The sequence below is a fragment of the Anastrepha obliqua genome, chromosome 1 (genome assembly GCF_027943255.1).
Source record: "Anastrepha obliqua isolate idAnaObli1 chromosome 1, idAnaObli1_1.0, whole genome shotgun sequence".
Taxonomy (NCBI): domain Eukaryota; kingdom Metazoa; phylum Arthropoda; class Insecta; order Diptera; family Tephritidae; genus Anastrepha; species Anastrepha obliqua.
Genome location: NC_072892.1, coordinates 141031557 through 141057138, shown reverse-complemented (window position 1 = coordinate 141057138; position 25582 = coordinate 141031557). Strand labels below are relative to the sequence as shown.

The following is a 25582-nucleotide window of genomic DNA, read 5'->3' as shown; positions in this document are numbered from 1 at the left end:
CTTCTGACTACAGGCAACAGAGTAGGGTTTCTGGTTCTGGACTCGATTCTTCAAATCCTGTTTTAGATGCTTCCTTTGCTCCCCTGTTTTCCGAAGCTCCATCATGTTCCGTTACACATACAGATTTACGTTGTTAGACCCAACTGGACCCGAAGATACATGTAAGTGTGGTTCGGGGAATACATTTAAGGGATAATCAATTTAGAAGTATCGGATTTTAATATGAAATAAATCAACGAAAATTCAAATAGACTGGGCAATCTTTATTATTTTCGAGTAGAACTTGGCCGCAACTGCACCGTAATTCGGCCATCCGTAAACACCAATTTTGAATGACTCGCTGGAGGACTTCGATTGGTATCTCGTGAATAACTTTAGTAATGTTAGCTTCCAATGTCTCAATCGAAACTGGTTTATCCACAAAGCATTTCGACTTTTCATACCCCCACAAATAAAAGTCCAAAGATGTGATATCACACAATCTTGGCCCCCAATTCACTGATCCGATAAATTGCTCACCGAAACGACATCAAACAACGCAGTAAATCTATTGTTTTACGGGCTGTATGGCAAGTGGAGATCACGGGCTTCAAAACGTGGTTTATTATTGCGCGATAGCGTTCGCCATTCAGTGTTACATTAACGCCGGGCCTCGTCTTTGAAGAAATATGAGCCGATGATTCCTCTAGCTCCTAGGCACCAGAACCACACCTAACGTTTGTTTTCAAAGGACGTAACGGTTGTTCTTGAATGCCTTCGGGTTGCTCTTTAGCCCAAATACGGCGGTTTTACACTTATTGATGTAGAGTCTTGCAACGGACATGTTTAGCGCAACTATAAGATCAGAAGCAACTTCAACTTCTACTGAAGAGCTTACTCTTTCATAGTTTGGGAATTTTTTTTTTTTATTTTTATCATTATTATTATTATTATTTTTTTTTTTGACGCAATAATTTGTGCAAGAATGAATTTCGTTCAAGAGCTCCGACACTAATAACTTTGAATTGCTCGCATTGCGTATTTGACTTCGAATTTCGCTTAGAAAATCATCGTCTTCGATTCCTTCTGCATCTGCCTGGACTAAAGCTTTGCAATACTTGCGAGTGTAGATGAGCCAAATTTGGATGCACATTGAAAAAATTTAAATTCTAAAAGTTACATTAATTGAACAAATTTTTCCACGAATGTTGCTTTTTCAATATCAATAATTTAAAAATTTATAGGTAAGCCGAAAAGATGCACCCGAAGCATCTAAAAAATTTCACTAATTCGACAATATAAAATAACAGTAAAAAGCACAGTGCAAATTGAAACAGACGCTTCATCAAGTAACTAGCAAAGAGGCAAAGAGTATAGGCGTGAGTTATACATTCTTTATTTTATTTAATTTTTTTTTTTGGTTAATTTTTTTTTTTATTTATTATAGTATTTTTTAATAATTTTTTTTTTATAATTTTTATTTAGGTTTTTTTATTTATTTTTTCTGTATTTAATTTTTTTTATAAAATTTTTTTTTTTTATTTCGTTTTTTTTTTATTTAATTTTTATTTATTTAATTTTTTCTTATTTAATTTTTTCTTTTAAATATTTTTTTTATTATATTTTTTTTTATTTAATCTTTTTTTATTTAATTTTTTTTTTAATTTCATATAGATATTTATATATTTATATATTATTATTTTTTGGTTTTTTTGTGTTCGTTGATAAATTATGATGCAAATTGACATTCTCAATATTCTCCATTGATTTGTGTTACTTACGCACATGTTCTAAAACAAAACACTACTACTACTACTGCTTGCTCTGGCGATGCACTAGCACAGATACTACAGAAACTAAATGAGCAAATGGATTTCAATAAAGCACTGGAAATACGCTTATCTAAACTTGAGATATTCTTATCCGAATCTAACCATGTCTAAAACCCTAAAAATACTTTTATGGAACTCGAATGGACTACTAAAGCACAAAAATGAGTTGGAGATTGTACTCAATTCGGAAAATGTTGATGTCTGTATGATATCTGAAACGCATTTCACAACGCAATCATACATAAAAATTAAAAACTATGAAACCTATCATGTGATTCATCCAAGCAATTGTGCCCGAGGTGGTAGTGCAATAATAATAAAAAGCTGCATCAAGCACTTCGAAGAAGAAAAAGTTTCTGATGATGAGTTCCAAGTTACAGCCGTAACCATTAATGAAGATCAAAACCCCCTTTCGCTTATCGCACTATACAGCCCCCCAAGATACCAGATCAAATGTGAACAATATTATAAACTATTAAAAAGATATAAAAATAGATTCATCATGGGTGGAGACTTTAACGCTAAAAACGTATACTGGGGTTCAAGACTAACTACAACGAAAGGAAGAGAATTACATAAGGCAATGCAACTTGCTGGATGTGATGCGGTCACAACATGCAAACCAACGTACTGGCCAACTGATTTCAAAAAAAATGCCTGACCTAATCGATTTCTTCATAGTTAACAAAATATCTCGAAACTTTCTAGAAATTGAAGATAGTGATTATCTAAACTCGGATCACTCACCAATATTTTTGTCTCTCAGCGAGCATATCATTTTTAAAGAACATATGGACAAATTGAGTAACCGATTCACAGATTGGCATTACTTCAAGAAAATTCTACAAAATTGCAAAAATAATGCATCACAAATAGTTAATGAGGAACAATTAGATAGTGAAGTTCAAAATTTTACGTCCAACGTGCAACTTGCCTCATGGAAAAGTACTCCAGCTATTAAAAAAACCGCAGTCATTACTCAATACCCAAAGGACATCAGAGATCTTATTTCACTAAAGAGAAAACTTCGCAGTAAGTGGCATCAAACACGAGCACCAATAGATAAAACTAGGGTAAACAAAATGACCAAAGACCTCAGTCGGAAAATAAAGAAGTTTAAAAATGATGGGTTTTCTCGTTACTTGCATTCATTGTCCAACGATCGTCGTATGGATTACTCTTTATGGAAATGCACAAAGTACTTAAGAAGGCCACAAATGCACTGTCCTCCACTCAAGATAAAAGAAGGAAAATGGGCTAATAACAATTCCCAGAAAGCAGAACTATATGCAGATTATCTAGCTGATATTTTTACACCTCATGAGGCAACATCTGAAAGTCTGTCTACATCCGTGCTCCAAGAGTTTGAAGAAATTCCACGAGTCACGAGCGCCGAACTAAAAAGAGAAATTAAAATGCTAAAAAATAAAAAATCTCCTGGTTTCGATATAATCACTGCAGAAATACTCAAGCAGCTTCCCCCTAAAAGCATCCAAATTCTCACTAACATAATGAATGCATCTTTTAAGCTTCATTACGTTCCTATTCTCTGGAAAACTGCGGAGGTTATTATGCTCCAAAAACCAGGCAAACCTGGACACGAAGTTTCATCGTATAGACCTATATCACTCCTACCAGTGATCTCAAAGCTATTTGAAAAGCTGTTGATTAAAAGACTCAATAAAATAATAGAACGAAAAAAAATAATTCCAACACATCAGTTTGGTTTTCGAAGTAAACATTCTACAATCGACCAGGTACAGAGGATCACGCACGAAATTGAAAAAGCACTCGAAAATAAAAAAGTATGTTCTGGCGTATTCCTCGATGTGGCAAAGGCATTCGATAAAGTTTGTCACACAGGTTTGCTTTTTAAACTAAAATTAATACTTCCTAAGCAATATTACGAAATCTTGGAGTCGTACTTATCAGATCGCTATTTTCGAGTCAAGCAAGATGATGCTTATTCAAGTCTTCGACAAATAAATGCAGGTGTACCTCAAGGCAGCGTTCTTGGGCCTCTGCTGTACCTTATCTTTACACATGACCTACCGTCTGATCCTAATTACGTCACAGCAACGTTTGCAGATGACACCGCCTTGATTGCAGTTGGAAAAACTGAAAACGAATCGACAGCCACATTACAAACCGCGTTAAATAAGATCTGCCAGTGGACTAATACATGGAAAATTAAACTTAACAAAACAAAATCTGTACACGTAGTTTTCACAAACACTAAAATACAACATATACCACTATACATAGATGATCAACAAGTCCCATACTCAAACTATGCGAAGTACCTAGGTATGACACTTGACTGCAAACTTCAATGGAAAGAGCATGTCAAGAAAAAGAGGCAAGAATTAGACATCAAACTCAAAAACATGCAATGGCTCATGGGTAGCAGATCAGCTCTCACGATAGAAAACAAGCTGTTAATTTACAAGCAGATACTAAGGCCAGTATGGAGTTATGGGGCGCAGCTATGGGGGTGCGCCAGTCAAAGTACGAAAAACGAAATCCAACACTTCCAAAATAAGGTCCTTAGGTGCATTGTCAAAGCACCATGGTACTGCAGAAGTTCCGACATTGAGCGCGACCTTAAAATAAACTCCGTTAACACTGAAATCGCAAAGATTGCAGTTGCCCACAAAGAAAGACTATTAAACCACATCAATGAAGAAGCACTTAATTTAATTGAAACCAACGGATTAATACGAAGGCTCAGACGCACTAAACCTAGCGATCTCATACCACCATAGAATTGCTTTATGTTATGTAGAGTGTAAATTGTGTAATGTTATCATAATTAAGTTGCTTGTTAGTCATTTGTAAATATTTATGAACTAGTTGCAATAATAAAAAAAAAAAAAAAAAAAAAAAAAAAAAAGCCGCTATGTATGTGATTTGGTTTCAGGTGGTGGTGGAAGGACTCCCGTGGGAGATTATTCGTATCCAAGTTGCCCGTGGGCGAACTCTGTGCCCACTTCTTTGCTTATTCCATTGAAAAGCCATTTTGTGGCAAAATTACCCCCTTCTCCAATCCAATTCCATTTTCTTCCTTTTATTTCGAGTTTTATTGGGCAGCTTTTTTAGTAAGCAGAAGAAGGTCCATATTTGAGATTCTTCTCGACAAAAAGGTACGGCATATTATTCTGAGGCGACAAGAGGCAGTCCTGACGAACGACTTTGTTTATGGTGGATTTCCCGCTGAGCTTTCCTTTAAAGCGTACACTCGATGATTTTTGTACATAATTATATGATATATTATGGTGTAAACAGGTACTTTCTTCCTTGTTACTAAGAGTTGGCAGTAAAGATAAAAATTGCTTAAGCAAATTGGCTCTTGGTTTTTGAATTTACCAGATTTCTGTAGACCTTTTGCTTCTCTATTCAGAAGCGTACTTATTTATGTATATATGCACATACATACGTATTTATACATTATATAATGAGCCCCAAATGTCCCATAAATACCTCCTCAACAACAGAAACCTTATGTACAAAAATTTAGACGTGTTTTGAGTAATAATCGACTGGCTGCACATGAAATTTCTAATACAAAAATTTGGTGTCATGAAATTATATATTTTTTTGTTATACTCAAAGAGATTTCTTAAATGTATGCAAGATGTTTCCTTCAATTCGGATTGGGCATATTTTTAAATAATATTTTTTTAAGCATTTAAATTAATAAAAAATATGTAGTATTTTATATTTACAAGTTCGTTAATTAGTTTTAAGTCAAGGAACGTGCAAAGGCAGTGCATAGACATTTTTTTCATACCAGAACTATCTATTCAGAATTTATCCAAACCTAATAAAACAGAGAGGAAACTTGAATTAAGTATCTACATACTACTTACGTATGTTTGTGTAAAAGCATTTTAATTATGTATCTATAGCAGCTAACGAAAATCAAAAAACAATAAAAAACGTCGACAAGAATTTGGGGAAAAGTATAAAACCCCAAAAGGCGGCAGCAAGAAACTTGTTACAATCTAAGGAAATTGTCGGAAAAAAACCTGTTCCTGCTGTGTGAAGTGAAGTCAAGTTGCGTGTTGGCCAGTGCGGATGCACAGCAGTGGCATCCATATTGAAAATGGAAGACGGCGACAATACATGCATACAACCACCACTCGCGCACAGTGTTTATGCGCATTATATGTTTACCTACAGGAACCGGTATTGCCACTCACACACAAACACACACACACGAATGCTGGTGCAGAAACGGCGCGCTGTCGTGAGTAAATGGTGTGAACGCCAATGAAACTCCGCCTCTATTTCATACACTTACAGCAGCAGCAGCTGCAGTGGCTTTTTATGGCACTCCCTTGCATGTGTGTGTGTGACTGATTGAGCGCATGTGCGCAGTAGCTAGTTTTCGTGTCTTCTCGCTCACACATATCCAATTCGAATTTGGATACCAAGTTCTGCTAGCAGCGGCGCTGACTGTGACTACCGCAGTCTGCAAACATTTTGTTCGCTCACTCGCTGGCTAGGCTCCAGCTATGCTGATGCCTTTGACTGAAGCTGAGCAGCAACAGCAGCAGCACTAGCATTGGCTGCCGCCGACGTTAGCGGCAATTTTTTATTTTTTACACTGTTGTGTGCAGATGTGTGTGTAAATGCAACTCCATCGCCATCTCGGGCCGCCATTTGCGGGCCAATTATTTAGAATCAAATTGAAATTTTTATACTTGAACGCACTTCGGTCGATGGTGGACGCGTAAAACTACCTAACTACCAGCCAAGTAATCGTAATTCGCCGGCGTTAGAGTTCAATTTCAGACGGCAGTCAGCAAGGAAAGGTGAAGTGGCGCCATTCCTTTGTATGTATTGCACATACAGACATACGTACATATGTACGCACATGCACAGCATAGCCTACGAGCTCGAGTCCATTTTTGTTGTGTATTTCTGCGACTTTTGCGCAATAGTCGGTGATTTTAGTGATTGTGGGCGTCGTAAAGTGATTTCTTATGCAAGAAAATATCCTTGCAAGGAAGCATTTGCTCTCGGGCGTGTTAAGTGTTAGCTTGCTTGCGAAGCGCAGCAAAAATTGTGTGAAAACTAGCGACGGCTTTTAAGTTAAATGCAATTGAGAAATGTGGGAATTTTGCAGAAAAAAATTGGCAGTTTTGGTAATGAAAGTTTTGTGAAGCTTAGGGTCATGTAACTGTGTCAAACACGAAATTTAAAAAAAAAAAACTTGTTTTAGTAAAAAAATTACAAGCCTAATAGAAATACATTTACTGTCTGTTACCATAATAAACTTGGTATCTGCTTTTGTTTCCTACAAACTTGTGAAGAGTGAAAAATTTTTAAACTTATAGTACAGTTATCGTTACATGAGACATATATATGTACATATGTGTGAAATACTTATAACAACACAAAATGTAAAAGTTGCATAAAAGTGCTGAACAAAGTGAAGGTGTATTGGTATACAAAAACAACACATAGCCTGCCACAACAAACTCTTTGTAAAAACAGCAAACAAACAAGCAGCCATAAAAGTGTCTCAACCAACCATTGTTGCTTTGTGTGTTGCCAGCATCATTTTGTCCCTTTATGTGCCACATTTTGGTGTCACAACACTAAGCAAGTATTTGCAAAAAACAAAAAAACAACAAAAATAAATAAATAAAATTTCATTGCGCAATCAAAATCTTTCGCACTGCAAACCTACATTTTTGCGGCGGCACAAAAATTGTGACATATCGTAAATCTTTTTTTTTTTGGGATTATTTTATTGCGGCGAATGTGGCTTTGAAATTGAGGTGCGTATCAATTAACTATTGCTTTTAATACCTATTCAGCATCTTTTTTTTCCTATTTCGCTTACATTCATACCTGTGTAGCGTAATGAGTTGTTGTTAGTTTAACTTTGATTGCAATTATGTTGAGTTTGAAGCGCACTTGAAAATGTGATGAAGCAGTTCAATTTATGATACTTGCGCTTCGTGCACTAAGAGGCATGCACGCATACATACACACATACATACATACATATACACATGCAGGAAAATATGCTGTTGTACGTTTGGGCAAATATGCAAACTGCTTCATATCGATTTTTGGTTTCATTTACGCTGAGCCTTCGTTGGTCTAATTAGGAATAAAATCGGCGCTATTCAGTCGAGCTTTCGGCAAACCAAAATGCGTACGATATTTGAGGACAACTTGAAAGTGAAACTAATTATTTATTTATTTTTTATTTTCAAGAAGTTGGGAAAACATAATTTCAGACTGACTAGTAAAACTATAGAATAAAGAAAAAACTTGGTACTGCCATAGGTTCTGTTACAATTAAGGGGGAACACCACTATAAACGCGTGAAAATTAAGGGAATTTCATTAATTTTTTTTTATACGTAGGGATGATTATTTGAGGATCGGACAAGTTATAATTTATTTAACATATATTCAACTATACTGATACAAATTTTTATTAAAAAATATTAAAAATTACAATTGTTATTAATATTAATGCAATGACGTCATAAAAAACTGATGCACCCTGGCGGCCATGATACAGCGGTGAAAAATCATCTGAAAGCAAAAACCTAAAAAACTTCTTAATCTATACATCAATGGCTATCGTCGTACGTGGCGGTTTTTTACATTTCTTTGTTTTTTGAGAAAATGGTGCAGGTTTGAAAAATGAGTTTGTGTTTTTATCCTGTTTTTGTTTTCGAAAGGCTTGAAAAATAGAAAAATATTAATACTACAAAAATTATATACATGTACAAAAATTAAAAAAAAAAAAAAATTAAAATCGGTTCATAAGTCTTCGAAAAATTATAGGCCACCATGTTCAGAAAAGTCGTTTTGAGAAAAAAGCGTTTAAAGTTTTTATTGGCCGTTGTAACTCACTCCCTGCACTTATTGTATTGAGTATAACTTCGTCAATTTTCAAGATTTTAAGTTGAAATTTTATTACATATGTTTGAATATCTCTACTTTAAGAAAGTGCTAAAAAAATCGATGGTTTTTGAAAAATCACTGAGGTGTTCCCCCTTAAGTTCGTTATAGCTATGAAATTATAATATTTTTAATGCAGTTAGTTTTATTTAATCATGTAAATATTGCAAAAAAAAATTTTTTTTTAATTTTCATTTGAAATGGTCATCATTTGCTTTTACATAAACCTTCAAACGATTAGGCCATTTAGCTATTGCAGCACGGAGGGTTTCCATGGGTATTGGCGTCGCTGCTTGAACCAAAGATTGTTTGAGCCACCTGTGAGGCCATATTCGACAGGTTGTGTTCTCAAATTCTTACCACAAAATGTAGGATTGAGATCTGCACTTTCAGACGGCCAATCTTCTGCGGCTATGAACCCAGGCATATTGTTTTTTACCCACTGCTGGGTGGTTTTTGCCTCATGTGCTGGAGCGAAATCTTGCTGGAAGATCCAACGCTCGCCATTGAAAAGAGTACTGCTTCACCACGTCTTCTGAGGCATCCCCTTAGTACACTTTTGCGCCGATCTTAACAAATTTTTCGTAGAAATGCGTTTACAAGACATTCCCCACCAAACTATTACGGAGGCTGAATGATGGCCACGCTGAACCTTGGAACAATTTTTTTTTGCACCTTTAGAAGGGGGCAATTAATGACGCCTTTGATTGAAAACAAACAAAGGGACAAATCAATGACGCCTTTGATTGAAACAAACGATGAATCGATCTTCCACTTTCTAAAGACTAGCAAACGTGATGTGTAAGATGGGATAGGAACAGAAAACTTTAATGAGCTTAGTACAAATTTCAGAGGCACCTTTTATACACCTTCGATCCTGTCGTTAAAATTTATGGTATGACCTCCAAATAAAAGTGGTGAGCCAACCTTGAGCGAACGAAAAAAATAAATAGAAGTTTCTTTATACACAGAAATTCGTTAACTTTGAGCTATTCCGTCGTACAAAGCCTTAGACATAATATGATTTAGACACAATATGATTAAATGAAAAACGACTGTCAAAAATTACACCCAAATCTTTAGATTCTTTAACAGATTGAAGTGCAATATTAGCTATGCTATAAGAAGTATGAAATACAATGGGAATTTTGGAAAAAGTGGCCTCACAGCATTCGTTGATATTTAAAGGAAGTTGAGCTTTTTGACACAACACAACAAATTTGTCTATTTCTGCATACCTTAGTTGTGTTATTTATAACTGAAAATATTTTTAAATCATCAGCAGATAACAGAAAATTCGCAAAGGGGAAGCCATTACTAACGTCGTTTATGAATAACACAAAGCGTAGCGAACCGAAAACTTCCAAACACTTCCACTGCCCTGTGGCACTCCAGAGCAGGCAATGCATGTTTCAGAGGATCGTCCATTAATTGTGACCACACAACGCCTTCCACATAAATAGGATTTCAATCGTTGCAGGAAAACAGAGTGAAACTCAAGCGAAGATAATTTATATATGTAGTAAAATGTTGTGTGGGACTCTGTCGAATGCTTTGGAAAAATCCGTGTAAATGCTGTTGTTGTTGACTTGCTGCCCTACTGACAAGGCTCTAATACAATATTCACTAAAAATGGCGACGGTCTAGAAATTGTGGACCGTCCAATCCATCCATGAATCCATGCAGGGAATTAGGCTTTTAGTGGCAAAGGACATCTTTGATTTCAAAAAGCTTACAAATTGTTGAGAGCTTGAAAATTGGCGCTTTTAAAAATTGGGGATATATAGGTTGGCAAAAAAGTCTTGCGGTATTTTTATTGAATTTTCAATTGTTCATAAAATTGGTTATAATAATGCGATTTAAGTCAAATATGCGCCGTTTTGTTCGATGACGAGTTCCCAACGAGATGCCAACTTCATAATGCCCCTCTTATAGAAGCTCGCTTCCCTATTGTCAAAAAACTCGGAGAGCCAATTTTCACAGGACTCTCTTGTGGACAACTTCCGACTACCAAGCTCGTTCGTCATGGACAGAAATAGGTGGTAATCACTTGGTGCGAGATCCGGATTATACGGTGGATGCAAAAGAACCTCCCATCCGAGCTCCCGGATCTTCTGGCGCGTCACCAAAGATGTGTGTGGCCTGGCGTTGTCCTGATAGAAGACAATTCGGCCTCTGTTGATCAAAGATGGCCTCTTCTGCATGAGTGCTGCATTCAAGCGGTCCAGTTGTTGGCAGTACAGGTCCGAATAGAGCGTTTGGCCATAGGGGAGCAGCTCATAGTGGATGATTCCCTGCCAATCCCACCAAACACACAGAAGAACCTTCCTGGCCGTCAATCCAGGCTTGGCCACCGTCTGGGCAGCTTCACCGCTTTTTGACCACGACCGTTTGCGCTTCACGTTGTCGTAAGTGACCCACTTTTCATCGTCAGTCACCATCCGCTTCAAAAACGGGTCGATTTTGTTGCGATTCAGAAGCGATTCGCATGCATTCATACGGGCAAAAATGTTTTTTTGCGTCAAGTCGTGTGGCACCCATACATCGAGCTTCTTTTTGAATCCAAGCTTCTTCAAATGGTTTATAACGGTTTGATGACTCATGCCCAGCTCTTGGCCGATGCTACGGCTGCTACTATGCCGGTCTCTTTCGATCAATTCAGCGATTTTATCGGAATTTTCGACGACAGGCCTTCCGGACCGTGGCGCATCTTCGATCACCTCTGCACCAGAACGAAAACGTTGAAACCATCGTTGTGCGGTGGAAATGGAAACTGTATCGGGTCCATAAACTGCACAAATTTTATTGGCAGCATGAGATGCATTTTTGCCTTTATCGTAGAGGTACTGTAAAATATGGCGTATTTTCTCTTTATTTTGCTCCATGTTTGCGACGCTATAACTCACGAACGACTAAAAGCAAACAACAATTAATAAAACACGTGTTAGCACGTGAAAAGAGCTTTCCAAAAAGCTCTAGCGTGAACCGATGCGACGAATACAACTAGAACTACGCGCTTGCAAAGACAAGCTTGCGGAAATACCGCAAGACTTTTTTGCCAAACTTTATTTGCTAGTTTCCAGTAATCGATGAAAATTTCAGAAGATAATGACTTATTTCTGATTATTTTTAGAGGTGAAATAACTGCCGAACATCTTTAGAACAACTACAGAAAGCCAATCGAGCTATTACTGAGACGTTGTAGGTGATGAATGCAGTGATGGCAATTATGAGAGTTTCTTCCACTCACCACTTACATTTTCCAGGCGGAGGTCTACGCCTTAGAGCTGTGTGCCAGAGAATGTCTACGAAGAGGCACGCGCGGTGCCAATATTAAAATTCTCTCTGACAGTCAAGCAGCTCTAAAATCGCTGGATAGCTTCTCATTCCAATCAAGGTTGGTTTGGGAATGTTTTAAGTCCTCAACACCCTAGCATCAAGAAACTTTGTTTACTTGGCACGAAGGGAATGAAATTGCGGACACTTTAGCAAAAAGAGGGCAAACACTCCCTTCAGAGGTCTTGAACCTTTCTGCTGGGTAAAAAACAGCTTCAAAAGTGCCTTTCTGTGTGAGAAAAACAACGAGGCCTAATCGATTACTGGAGAGCCCAATCGGGCATGCGGCAGTCGAAAAGACTCATAGATCCTGCCGGGTGCTAACTACTCCACATAAAGATAAAGCATTGGTGTGGTTGTTGTTGGTTGTGGTTGTTGTTGTTGTTGTTGAAGTGGTTGAGTATTTCTACTGCAATAATCCTAATTAGCGACCAGCACCGTTTTGCTACCAACTGTTCTCGTGTGATGATGTCTGGTTTCTTTTTTTATTTTTTGCTTCTAAGTCAGATCCATTTTGTGCGATCCAAGTATAGCAGCAAATTCTTTATCTCGATGTCTCACATCTCATTAATTCGCTGTCAGAAAGAGCTAGGTCGTGCCCGAGGTAGCCCTGGATATTCACATAACTAGTGGAAAAGACTTTCCTTTAGCCCTTCGGCTTGAAAGCTTCTGCGGATGGTATTCAAGGCGAGGTTGGGTCTGGCTGCATGATCCCCTACCTTCCAATGACCTGCAAGGGTTGCAGTGATGCGTGAAATGTTTGGTCGAGAACATCCTGACAGGTAATTCGTTCCTTGGATTTTGTACGACGGCCATGTGTTTTTTGTTGTAATACATATAGTTAATTGCTTCCAACTTCTTTCGGCTAAAGCATGAGAGTGCGAAGCAATGGATGCTTTTATTGTGTTGAGTGAGCCGCCTCTGCTATGTCTAGTGTCGGACCTTTTCTTGCCAGCTCATCCGCTATCTCATTACCCCGTATGTTCCTATGACCGGGAACCCATATCAGAGTAATTTCAAGCCAATGACTAAGCATTTACAGCTCCTCTCTACATTGTAAGACTAGTTTGGATGAAATGGAGTTGGAGTCCAAGGCCTTTATAGCTGCTTGATTGTCTAAAAAGATAGCTACTCTTGCACCAACTTCCTTGTAGAGTTTTGGTGATTTGCATGCTTCTCTGATCGCTAAAAGTTCTGTCGGAACACGCTGGCATAGTCAGGAAGTCGAATTGATTGAAATAGGTTGAGCGACTCCGAATGGAAACCAGCTCTCACATCACAGTTCATCTTAGAACCGTCAGTGTAGATTTCAATATCGTATCTTCCAATCACCTTCCCTTTGCCCCATTCGGCTCTCGTTGGAAAACGTACCGTAAAGTCTGTCTTGAAGTTAAGGTCGGAGACTGTATAGCCTGATTTGTTTTTGAGCAGCGTGGGTCCCTGTAGGAGGATCTTGCTGTGAGCGTACGATTTTGTTGCCCAGCTTCCTATGTCTCTGAGCCTCACCGGTGGGATACCCCATTTTTTACTCAACATTCTCCTGCACGTGTAAAGTGTTATATTCCCTTTCTTTACCCTGTCCTCTACGTTGGACCTCCAGGTGTGCTTGGGATCTAAGATAACACCTAAGTATTTTGGTGTGGTACTCAGAGAGAAAATTCTACATCAAGAAAAGAAAATGTATTTCCAGGAAAAACTGTAAATACCCTATTTGATGTGCATCGCAAGTTTATATTAAATAAACAATAATTGATTTTGAACTTCGTAATTCCCAATCATTTGATGTTTTAGAAAAGGCTAAAATGTCGTACAGATTGAGGCTCATTTCTTAAATATTAATATTTCTTAAATAAATAAATAAATAAAAGCAGCAACACTTTAGAGATTTTTAAGCCGCTTAGCCTTAAGCGACATGCTTAGGCCGGTGCTTCCAACTACATATACAGCTTTGGCCAAAAGTATTATATTAGGCACCCCACTAGGTAGGTAGGCAGGGTGGCTGTCGCAACGACACACTTAGACCTTTCGCAGGTCCATTTTGATCACTCCATTAATCACTGCATTTTTCGTTTTAAAAAGTAAAGCATTATCTTCTATTATACAAATCAGTGCAAATAAAAGGAATTAGTGATAAAAACATTAATACTTAGTAGTCCACCTTTTGCTTTGATAACAGCAGCAATAATGCTCTGTAACAAGCTTTGCACATTCGGCTGTACTCGTGGCCCTCCACTCGTGAATTAAATCATTTTTCAGGGCGACGCGTGCAAATGGACATTTCGCCGACACCATCAGCAGCCTTACAGCACCGGATCATAATGCTGCCTTTTTTTTGTGGTCGAAAGCCCATGACCATTATGGCCGTCAGTGTGGGACTTTAACCCGAACTAAAACCCCCTCTTGTCCGAACGGTTGCTCCTCCCGGAACTTTGGCGTTGAGTACTACGTCGGGAGGCCGTTATGAAGTATATTAAGTCAAATCAGTCAGTCTCTGTCAGTATGAGAATCTGTGCGGTGTCCGTCCTGCAATCACTCTTCAGCATTTCTGTAGTTGACGCAGATTCGCCTTTCGGACCCCTTATTCAACACGCAGCGTTTTTATTATACGCGTTACTACACCACTTAATGCTCACCATTTTCCAGATTTATCGCACATTTGCATCGTAAGGTTTGCCTCTGTGGGATGCTCACCAAAAACCCAACCCTGCAAAGGTTTTCTCTTTCGGTGTCGAAACACGGGCGCCGGAATAGCACATGCCTTGCACTCTCGGGTGCGTCAGGGTAGACCGGGCAAAAGCGGTCGTTTTCCAAATTAAAACGGTGTAGATACTCCTTAAAACATCCGTGACCGCTCAGCAGTTGCGTCACGTAGAAGTCTACTTCCGCGTGCTTCCTTTTATACCATTTCTCTATGTCTGGTATCAGTTTGTGCGTCCAACGACCATTTTTTGATATAATGCTGCCTGCTCTATGCTTAAAAGTGGGTACCTCACGAAATCTGGTTGCCATTTCTTGGCAACCCGTCGCCTCACGAACGTCACACGAAAGGACTGCAGAACTATTATAGCTATGCTGACAGGACAAATGCAGGAAATACAGAGAGGATGTTGAGGAAACTTTAGAACACCTTCTGTGCATTTGTCCGGCATTATTAACAACGCTTTTAAAATGTCTAGAAGCTACACTGTTTGAGGGTTTAAAGGACGTCTCAAAAGCGGATCTCCCAGCGCTGCTTAGATTCGCCAAAAGCGTTTACATCCTACATGATGTCTACTTTCAGTATTCAGTATCAGCTAAGGACCGAAAGGTCTATGCGTGGCTTAATGCCAACCAGGCTAACCTAATCTAAGCTTACCTCGTAGTTCGATTCATCAGACAGATAGAATACTCCACCAGTCTTCCTCCATAAAATGTTGGTATCGGAGTGCGCATTCTAAACGCTTTTTCCACGGCTAATTGGTGCGTACACGCATTTTGGGTGTTCGGCCGAGCTCCTCCTCCTATTTGTGGTCTGCGTCTTGATGTTGTTCCACGAATGTAAGGATCTACAGTTTTAAGCCAACTCCGAACAGTAAATATCATATTTTTCAGATTTTTCATGGCAGAAATACACTCGAAGTTTTACCATTGCCGAATGGCGAGCGCTATTAGAAACAACTTTTTTCTATCATTTTGGTATTTCATACACGGGGATTCGCACCTACGCACTTCCGAATGGCAGTCACGCACCACCCATGCGGCCGTATTGAAGACAAATATCAACTAACTAACAAAAAGGTGTATTAACAGAGCTGCCGTGAAATCAGGCATGAGACAGCTGCATCAATTTTGTAATTGTGTTCCATAAATAATGGGAATATCAGTTATTTCCAATCAAGCTATAAAATATACTAAAATAAATTCAGTTTTTTCATATTTTATTTTGGACTAGCATGTCCACTCCTATGTCTGCATGTTGGATGATTAATTTTGCACTACCTTGTATATCCTACAATACACATCCATACCCCTACCAATCCTGTCAACTGACAAACGCATCTAATAGCTGCTGACAAATATACAATAAGTATTCAAAACTGCATAGTTTAATACAACAAAAAAAAAAAACATTCAACAGAAATGCGGATACATTTTTAGTGTTGGTGTTTGTGCGTAGGGGCGAAACAAAGCCAACTACAAATTGAATAATATTTTCATAGGCCACAGTTGCTAGAACACCTTCTGTCTCCACTAAAATGAAGCAGCTTACATAAATGTACACACATACAATATTTATATATTACATATATGTGCCTGTGTGTATTTATGGGCATGTAGTGGTGGGAGAAGTGCTGTCTATGTGGGTAAATGCAAAGTAAACAAGAACTTTGAATGTCGCTCACAAATTTGTACAAATGCCCAAGAATTGTTACCAAAAAAAAAAGTGAAATAATTGAAATAAAATAAAAGCAAATGCATAGTAGAATAATCGAGTGAAAAAGACCTAAAATAACAGCTACAATTATGGTCGAAACACTTAGAAAAATATGGCTACGATGAGCGTCAGAGGGTGAAGTGAATGTGAATGTGAATATAAAAGAACTATGGAGAAATGTAGGGAAAGGTAAGCGGGGGGAAAAAGAAAGGTGGGTGCGCAACACAAAACGAACGGAATATTAGAATAGCCAACAGTTGCTTGATTTAAGGTTGTTTAGTTTAGACAAACAGCTTCGTTTTCAAATAACTTACAACAACAAATACGAAATAACACCTTTAATTCATATGCTGCTCTTTTTTTTTTCTTTTTTGTTTTTTTTTTTTTTTGTTTTTTGATTGTAACGAATTTGTTGCAAGCAAAACATTGGCCAGGCTCAGGCGGGAATAAGAATGTTTATTCTAATTTTGACCCTATTCAAGTGTTGCCTTAGCCCGAATGAACGATAGCAGCAAGCCTTCTGCCGCCTGCCTGCCTGGCTGTCATACCTGCCTAGCTTCGCCCACTAAATTTTTTTCCACAGAATTTTTTGTGGTGTTATTTTTTTTTTTGTGTTGCCTTTGTTTACTTAGCGATGTTAAGTAGTAATTTTCTGATAAAAAATATATGCACATAGGCGCTTGTGTTGGCCGTAGATTTTGTCAAGCATTTCTTATGCTTTATGTACTTTTTTTTCGAATACCAGCTTTTTGGCTCGATGGTATCTAATATTAAATGAAAGTAGGATTTATGGAAAACACTCCGCTTCCTTGCTTCCTTTGTTTGAGAAAGTATCTGCCTGCCAAGCAAGTTAGTAATACTTGTTCAACTGATTAGTTGTTGTAAATAGCTGTTAAGCCAGCAGTTAATCAAAGAAAATGTGCTCAGGGGTCCTGAGTTGTGTTCTGTTGTGTGTATGTTTGCTTATGTGCTTGCATTTATTCGGAGTAGTACAGTGAGTGTTACTAAAAGTCGCATAGAAATCTTTCAATGTTTAGAAATTGTTGTAAAGATATTGGCGCATGATCATATCAGTGTCCGTCACTCGAAGTGTAACTAACTTCAGACCGCTCGCGCTCATAGCCCGTGCGTCAGCTGTCTGTTAGTTGGCTAAATGACAGTCCAGAGTTGTGTTTACAAACGCGCGGAAGCATTTTGCCGAGAGTAAACTCGAAAAAAGAAAATCAGTGCTGGAATTCAAACGTCGGCAGGGATTGTTTGTGAGCTGGAGTACCTCGAAGCAAATAAAGTTTTTGTTTATCGCAACATTACTCGTTACAATGATACTGGTACCATCGCGAAACATCATGGAGTTGGCCATCAAAAGAGTGCAACGTCACGTGAAATGGTTCAAAAAGTGAAAACCGACTTGAGCGAAATCCCCGAAGAAGTGCCAATCAAATGGCGAAAGGACTGAAAATATCTGACCGTAGATAAAGAAAAATGATCTCACAGTCAAGCCTTACAAGATCTAAAAGAAGCATGATCTCACACCAAAGCAGCAACAACAAGTCGGACTTGAGAGAGCGAAGGAGTTGCTTCGTTTGGCCAAAAGCGGTCCATTTCCGAACATTGTGTTTTCTGGCGAGAAAATTTTTCAACTTGAGCAATTCGTAAATTCCCAAAACGATAATTTGAGTCATCGATTGGCCATCAGGAGGCAGCACCCGCCACAGGTAATGGTTTGGGCCACTGTAAATGCAGATGGGCGCTCCCCAATCGTTTTTATCGAGCCTGGCGTCAAGGTGAATACGAAATATTATCGGGAAAGTATACTGGAGGTTGCTTTAAAGCCGTGGGCAGACAAATACCTCGGTGGCAGATCATGGACGTTTCAACAGGACTCGGCACCGTCTCACAAAGCTCGAGTGAACCAAGAATGGCTAAAAAACAATGTTCCGAACTTCACAACGTCCACATACACAATGGCTCTCAAATTCACCAGACGCGAATCCGATGGATTATTCTCTTTGGGCCATTTTGGAGAGCAAAATCCGAAATAAAAGGTTCAACAGTTTCGAGGCGCTGAAAGAAGCCATTGTCCGCGAGTGGGCCAAAATACCTCCAAGACACATTCGGGCCGCTTGCGATTTGTTTCTGGGCCGTCTCAAGGCCATAGTCAAGGTAAAAGGTGGTCATATCGAGCAAAAGTATATTAATTCTTAATTTTGTATTGTTTTCACACATTTTTTTTCTTTGAATTGAATAAAAGTAATTTTCCAAACTAAATTTATGGCCTTTTTAGTAGGTTACATTTCGAGTGCCGAACCCTGTAGTATATTAAATGGATGCAGAGAAAAGCTAAAAACAATTATTATTTTTTATTCATACTGAGTTCTCCAGAAATGAAATTATATTTTTATTTTAAATTACTAGAACATTGTAAAACTATTGGAAATATTTCAAAATCAAAATAAAAAAAATAGCAACTGTCCGATTTTCAGTGGCACTCACTTTAAGTGGAATCCTGCATGCTTCTAACTGTTAACCAGCCCTTCTTGCGTTAACCTATAAAATCCGCTACCCGCTTGCCTACAAATCTGGCTTGTTGTAGATATGTAATTGCAAACAAAAGTTGCTGCCAGGATTTAGCGAAAACTGGTTGGGTTTCCTACTGCATCGCCTGACGGCCATTCAAAAGAAATTTATTAATTTTTCATACAAGCCTAGGCTATCATAAATAATAATCGCATTCTGTCAATGGTTGTTGGTTTAGCGAGCGTGTGAGTGAACGTCAAGCGAACTGCATCATCTGCTTCCGTACTTTTTCTGTGTTTTTGATTTTTGTTTAATTTTTATTTATTTTTTTTTTTTTAATTTTTTTTTTTTTTTTTTTTTTTGAATTTCGAAATGTGCATTTTTATGATTAATGATGCTTTTGACGGCACAAGCGGCAATTTATTTTTATTATTATTATTCTTTTGTTTTTTTTTCATTTCAAATTGTCTTAAATATATTTACTTAGTAACGTTAAATAAGACTGTCAGTTTCAGACTAACTGCCCGTTTGTGTGTCCGTCCATGCATTCGTGTACCTACGTGCAATTATCAAGAGACCGATCGTCGTCTTCATGCATTCGGAGCTCTTGCTGTGCCATCGTTCAAGGTGTTTTAATGCTCTATGCATATTTTCCCAAGACTCATTTAATGAAGCCGCACCATTCATTCCCTTGCTTCTCGACTTTTTGACGTTGCTTACCCATCACAAACGGTAGCAACTACTGGGCGTTATTTTAGTGCATATTTACTTTTCGAAATAACCCTGAGCGCAAATCCCACAGTACCGCTGGGTATTCCCACAACGCTTTTCATAGGGCTCGTATGAGAGGATGTTTGTTTTTTGTCTAATTCCAGCGTGGAAATGAATTCACATAGAATAGAAATATTTTATATAAATACATTATTTCCTTATCAAAATAAACTGTGTTGCCTTGTATTTTATAATTTTTTTTTTTACCTTCAAATCGATCGCCGCTCTCTTGGGAGTAAACATTTTGTGGTACTCCTGCGTTATGGTCTCTCCAAGCACGTAATCGTTGAATACGTTATTAAGCATGCTCGGTAACCTTTCTTATTATTTTTAATTTTTTCACTTTTATTATTTTTTTTTTATTATTATTATTTGAAAGCGACTCTCTTCATCAATGCCTCTTCAATGCATTTTTCAATGCATTTTTTCTTTCTGTCAATCAAAATATTTACATGTTCGCATTCCTCTGCCTTTTCGTGTGTATTTACATACATTCGTATGTATGTATGGCTGTATGTGTGTGTTGACTCCTTTTAAATTGTTTACTTTGTTGAAGGCGAAAACTCAAATGAGCGATTCAAGTGAGTTCCTGGAAGTGTTCCTTTTGATAAAATTCCCTTTTTTGTATGCAATTTTTTCACAACTTGAAATTTGTGATGCGCCGATAAAGATTGAGCTGTAATTTTGTATGCTTAAATTGCTGTTGATTCAAGTTATTCCCAAAATTTCTTTTACTCTTATTGAGCGCCGGAAAGCGGGAGTCTCACATAACACCAAAAAATTTAAAATAATAATTTATATTTTTTTAAAGCGGCCACATAAAAGTTCTGCGAAGTTGACCTTTTAAATTTTACCCATGAATAATAATAAAAATGGCTTTCTTATTTTTCACAATATTCTCCTCTGAATATGAAGGGTGGTTAAGTTTCAAGGGCCGGTCTTGATTTTGAATAAAATACAATGTTTTTAGGAAATTATTGTCATTTCTCTTTATTATGATAATATTGGTATGGCTCAATTACGTATGGAACAAAATATTGGCCAAATGGCCGCAGCGGCCTTGGCGGCACAACTCCATCCGATGGTCCAAATTTTCGATGAAGCTGAGGCATAATTGAGGTTCTATGCCGTTAATGTGCCGATTGATCTCATCCTTTAGCTCTTGAATTCTTGATGGCTCATCGACGTACACCTTTTCTTTTAAATAACCCCAAAGAAAGAAGTTCAACGGTGTCAAATCACATGATCTTGGCGGCCAATTGACATCGCCGCGACGTGAGATTATTCGGCCATCAAATTTTTCGCGCAAAAGAGCCATTGTTTCGTTAGCGGTGTGACAAATGGCACCGTCCTGTTGAAACCACATATCGTTCACATCCATATCTTCCAGTTCGGGCAATGAAAAGTTCGTTATCATCTCACGATAGCGAACACAATTCACAGTAACTGCCTGACCGGCCTCATTTTGGAAAAAATACGACCCAATGATGCCGCCGGCCCATAAACCGCACCAAACTGTCACTCTTTGTGGGTGCATTGGTTTTTCGGCAATCACTCTTGGATTATCATTCGCCCAAATGCGGCAATTCTGCTTATTGACGAATCCACTGAGGTGAAAATGTGATGATTTTCTTCACGAAGTGCGCGATATGCATTTTAATTTGAACGCCCGTTTTCATAATCAGCCTGAATAACTTTAACGCGTTGCTCGATTGTATATCTTTCAATGGTTCAAATTCAGTTAGTCTGAAATTGAAAAATATCAAATGAAATGCAGAAAAAAACTTGACGTTTAGGTGTGGTTCACATTCAACATCGGCCCTTGAAATTTAACCACTCTTTACTTCTACATTCGCTTGAACCAATTTTCAAAAAACGTTTGCCACTCAGAAGTGGATACCTCTAAAATGAGCTGTTTTAAGGCTTCAACGTTGACTTCGCCTTTTATTTTTGATGTTTGGGAACAAAAAGAAGGAGCGGAATCAGTGCTGTATGGCCGACGACCCATTAATTCAAGCTTTGGAATCTTTGGAGTGCTCCAAAACTCTCTTGTGTGAGCCGATATGTGAGAGCTCGCATTGTCTTGGCGAAGGATGATTCATCTTCGGCGGTTGGGCTTCCTTAATTATCCAAACACTTTTGGGAAACAACTGGTTGTGTACCACTCAGAATGGAATGTTTTAAGTTTCTCTAGTGCTCAGATCAGATTTTTTAGTTTATGCGAAAAAGAGGATACCCTTTGTTTTGAGGTGTTTTTTTCTTGGAACACCCATACTGTCGATTGTTGTTTTGTTTCCAACTCGTATGCATAGAGTCAAGATTCGCCACCTGTTATGATGTCAGAGAAGTGCTTTGAGCCAACTATACTGAAATTCTTCAATAATTCTTTGCATCAATCGACTAAGTCCTAACGTGAACAAATCATGTGGACGACCAGATTTTCATGAAATATTGAATGTACTGGTATACTGGCCCTACCAATGCCCAAGGATATCTCAATTTCGCGATATGTCACTTGCGTTATCAATGGATTCACATCATCGATTATTTCTGGCAAAGCAAACATTTTTGGATGGCATTCACGAAGTATATCTTGCGAGGATCAATGGCCACGTTGGAACTCGTTTGTCCCAGCGTTTCACAGTGGCGCTTCAACGCCAAAAATCGAAGTGCGTTGATCAATGCAATCCTGTTTTGATAGTCCACGTCGAAAATCGCAATAAATCATCACGCGAAAATTTTCACGAGTTAATTCTATCTTTTGGGCGAGATGAATTTTTCAACTCAATGAAAAGAGAACAAATAAATAAAAGATGACAAAGTTAAATAAGTGAAAACATTTTGAAAATATTTAAGTGTATGCCAAAAAAAAGACCAAACTTTTCGTTAAAAATATCGAATTGCAGCTCATTACATGCGGTGTTGCCACAGTGTATGATAACAAGAGCATGGTTTCGTATTTTATATATGTACAGGTATGTATGCATATAATGGGTGGTTCATCCAGCGAGTTCTTTTTTAATCATGTGAGTTGTATGGGTGTTTTCAAAAGGAGTGCGGACGTTACTTAGCGGCCATGTTGGTAAAGTTACAGCTGTCAAATTATCTGCTGTTCTCGCACAAAATTTGACTTTAGAACGCTGTAAGATTCAAGAATGCCTTGGATATGTAAAATTTGTTTATCAACATCAGCGTTTAATTCGCCAAACATTCCGTGCGCTGATTGCGAATTGCGAGATTCGGTGCGATGAAATTTCACGGCTCATTCATGAGGTGTCTTTCTCTTCTTGTCTTGACATACCGGGAAAGTGATGGTATAACGTCAGCGAATGCATATGAAAATAAATATTTAGAACAAAAAAATGGCAGCCATATCGTTGTATAAAAAAATTTACATGCGTCTAAATTCAGCGTTTGCTCCGATTAATTAACTAGTGCTAATTTTGGCTTAGCGTTGTAAAGGTGCAAGGGCAATGTAGCCCTTTGTCTGTTAGGGCTTTTAATATAGATTTTAGTTGTTTCTCTAATTTAATAAAATTTTATATATTTTTTGTTTTTTAACAAAGTCTAACTATGCACTCGGCAGCTACTCGGCAAGGATCACGTACCCTAAACTTATTTATTCTCATTATAATATTATATTAACATTGTGTATGTATGTGTAATAAAATTTCCATATTTTACTTTTCAGGTGAATATATCCGTTTACCTCTGGACGAAATTCTTAACGACGTACTACAATTGGCTGAATTCGATAACGATAATAACGAGGTAATTAAATCAAGTTTATTGCAAAATTTTTACAGCCCCATCCCTCGTGATATGTGATACAATCACTGGTCAAAAATTATACTCCAAAAGTGTGACATACCTAAATACGGGAAGTTTTTCAATAGGAAGTCTTTACAATACTAAAAGTAGCAGAGTGCGAAATTGGTGAAAGTGGACGAGGAATGGAAATCAAAGTCTGTTGTGAGAGGCAAGCTGCTCTGAAGGCCTTAGAAACCGCTCGCATCTCTTCAAAAACTTTTCAGGAATGTAAATTGAGGCCAAACTCTGTTGCAAGGCGGAATGAGTTTGAGTTTGTAGGTGCCGGGATACTGTGGTGTTCAAGGCAACGAACTGGCTAGGTTAGGTTAGGTAGTGCTGGTTGATCTGTAAAAAGATCTCACTTAGACCTCTAGGGTTCATTGTGTTGCCAATCCTATGATAATATTTTATGTAATTCTTAATGCACGTCTTCCCGAGTTTTAACAAGCTCTTAAGCCTTTTGCCAGCAATATCCACAAGGATCCTGGAGATCCTGAGATTATTTGTCGAGTACTACAAAGGGAGTTCATGTCCAAACAAACTGGCTAATGAATTTATAAACTGAGGTTCCTTGGATAGTCCTATTGGACTGGAGCCTATTTCAGGACCAAGTATAGCGGGTATATTCGGGAACATCAAGACTCTCACTAATAAACCTCATCAAAACCTTTGGTGCAGTACTGATATCTGCAAAACAATCAAGTTTTCCCTGAAAAGGCCTGACAGGATGGTAATAAAATTCCTTCTCAAACAACCAGAGTAGTGAGCTGCGAGCCCTGCTAGGACTAATTACGGGGCACAATCCATGGGTACGACATATGGCCATCACCATAGGTATCATCGAAAATCCACTGTGCATATCTGGTTTGAAGAAAGAAGATATCAGAGATCATTTTCTCTGTCGCGGGCAAGAATTAGATGGTACATTTTTGGGTTGGATGTATTGGATAGGGCACGTAACGCGCATGCCGAAAGAGCCAAATGCTAGGAAAGCTTTTATTTTAATACAGATTGGAGCAAAAAAAAGTAGGGCGTCCACAAAAGAATTGGTTAGATGACGTCGAATCAGATCTTAAGGAAATGAATGAACGTACACAACTGGGGAGATGCAGCCGTGTATAGAATAAAGTGGAGGAAAGCAGGAAAATAGTTGATGAAGCTGGGGTCCATCACGGATTGTGAAGCTAAGAAGAAGAAGTATTGAGAACGGCTCGTCCATTACAACTCTTTCCATACCTAAACATAGATTGCGTCTACCTTCTCTTTGCCTCGTCAAACTGCTAAGATGTATTGAACAATCTGGCGACGTTTGCTAGGACTAGTACCTGTCTTTCTCTCTCTTTACCTTTGATAAATCCGATCTCTTGACTTTAAGTGCAATGGGCAATAATGCCTGAGTGATTGGAAATATTTTCGGCCATCCACAATTCCATTCCATTTCCTTCCAATGTGAATATTATTGAACTTCAACCAGATTGAGATACTCCGAGTTCAGATAACAAATAAGGCCTTCGGGAACGGCAAAGATTGTAGTGATCCTTGGTTGTGATATCCAAAAACTGATAAGACTAATTTTGTAAGAATAGTACAACAAATACGACATTTATATGTAAGAAAAGCCATGATCTCTCCCAACGGACACTTCTGTTAGCTGGACACTTCCCTTGAGCGGACATTTTTTTCTATACCTAATCTTATGTACCGGAAGATGTTACCACCCCCTTTGAGTGAACACCTGTCTTGGATGGACAAAAGCTGACTGACGGTGAGTGTCCGCCCAAGAGAGGTTTCACTGTATCTATGCACATTTTTTCAGCTAGGATGACCAGAATACTAGTTTTATATTTGGATATCCCGAAAAATGTCGAGATCGCTCAGGAATTAAATGCCTCAAAACTGACTATAATTGAATTAAAAAAATAAGTTTTGGCAGAATCATTAACTGACTACTTTTTTGGGTCTCAAATAGAGTGAAGTGATTAAGAATATAA

General features: G+C 38.1%; 1 protein-coding gene across 9 annotated transcripts in view; it reads left to right on the top strand.

The window, feature by feature from the left end:
- Positions 1–25582, top strand: part of LOC129236335 (segmentation protein cap'n'collar) — a 255187-nt gene that overhangs the window by 174444 nt on the left and 55161 nt on the right. For all 9 annotated transcript variants that reach the window (XM_054870673.1, XM_054870672.1, XM_054870670.1 and 6 more), the window contains one exon: positions 23473–23552. In XM_054870673.1, the coding sequence (XP_054726648.1) occupies positions 23473–23552 (80 nt within the window). The remainder of the gene's footprint in view (positions 1–23472; positions 23553–25582) is intronic.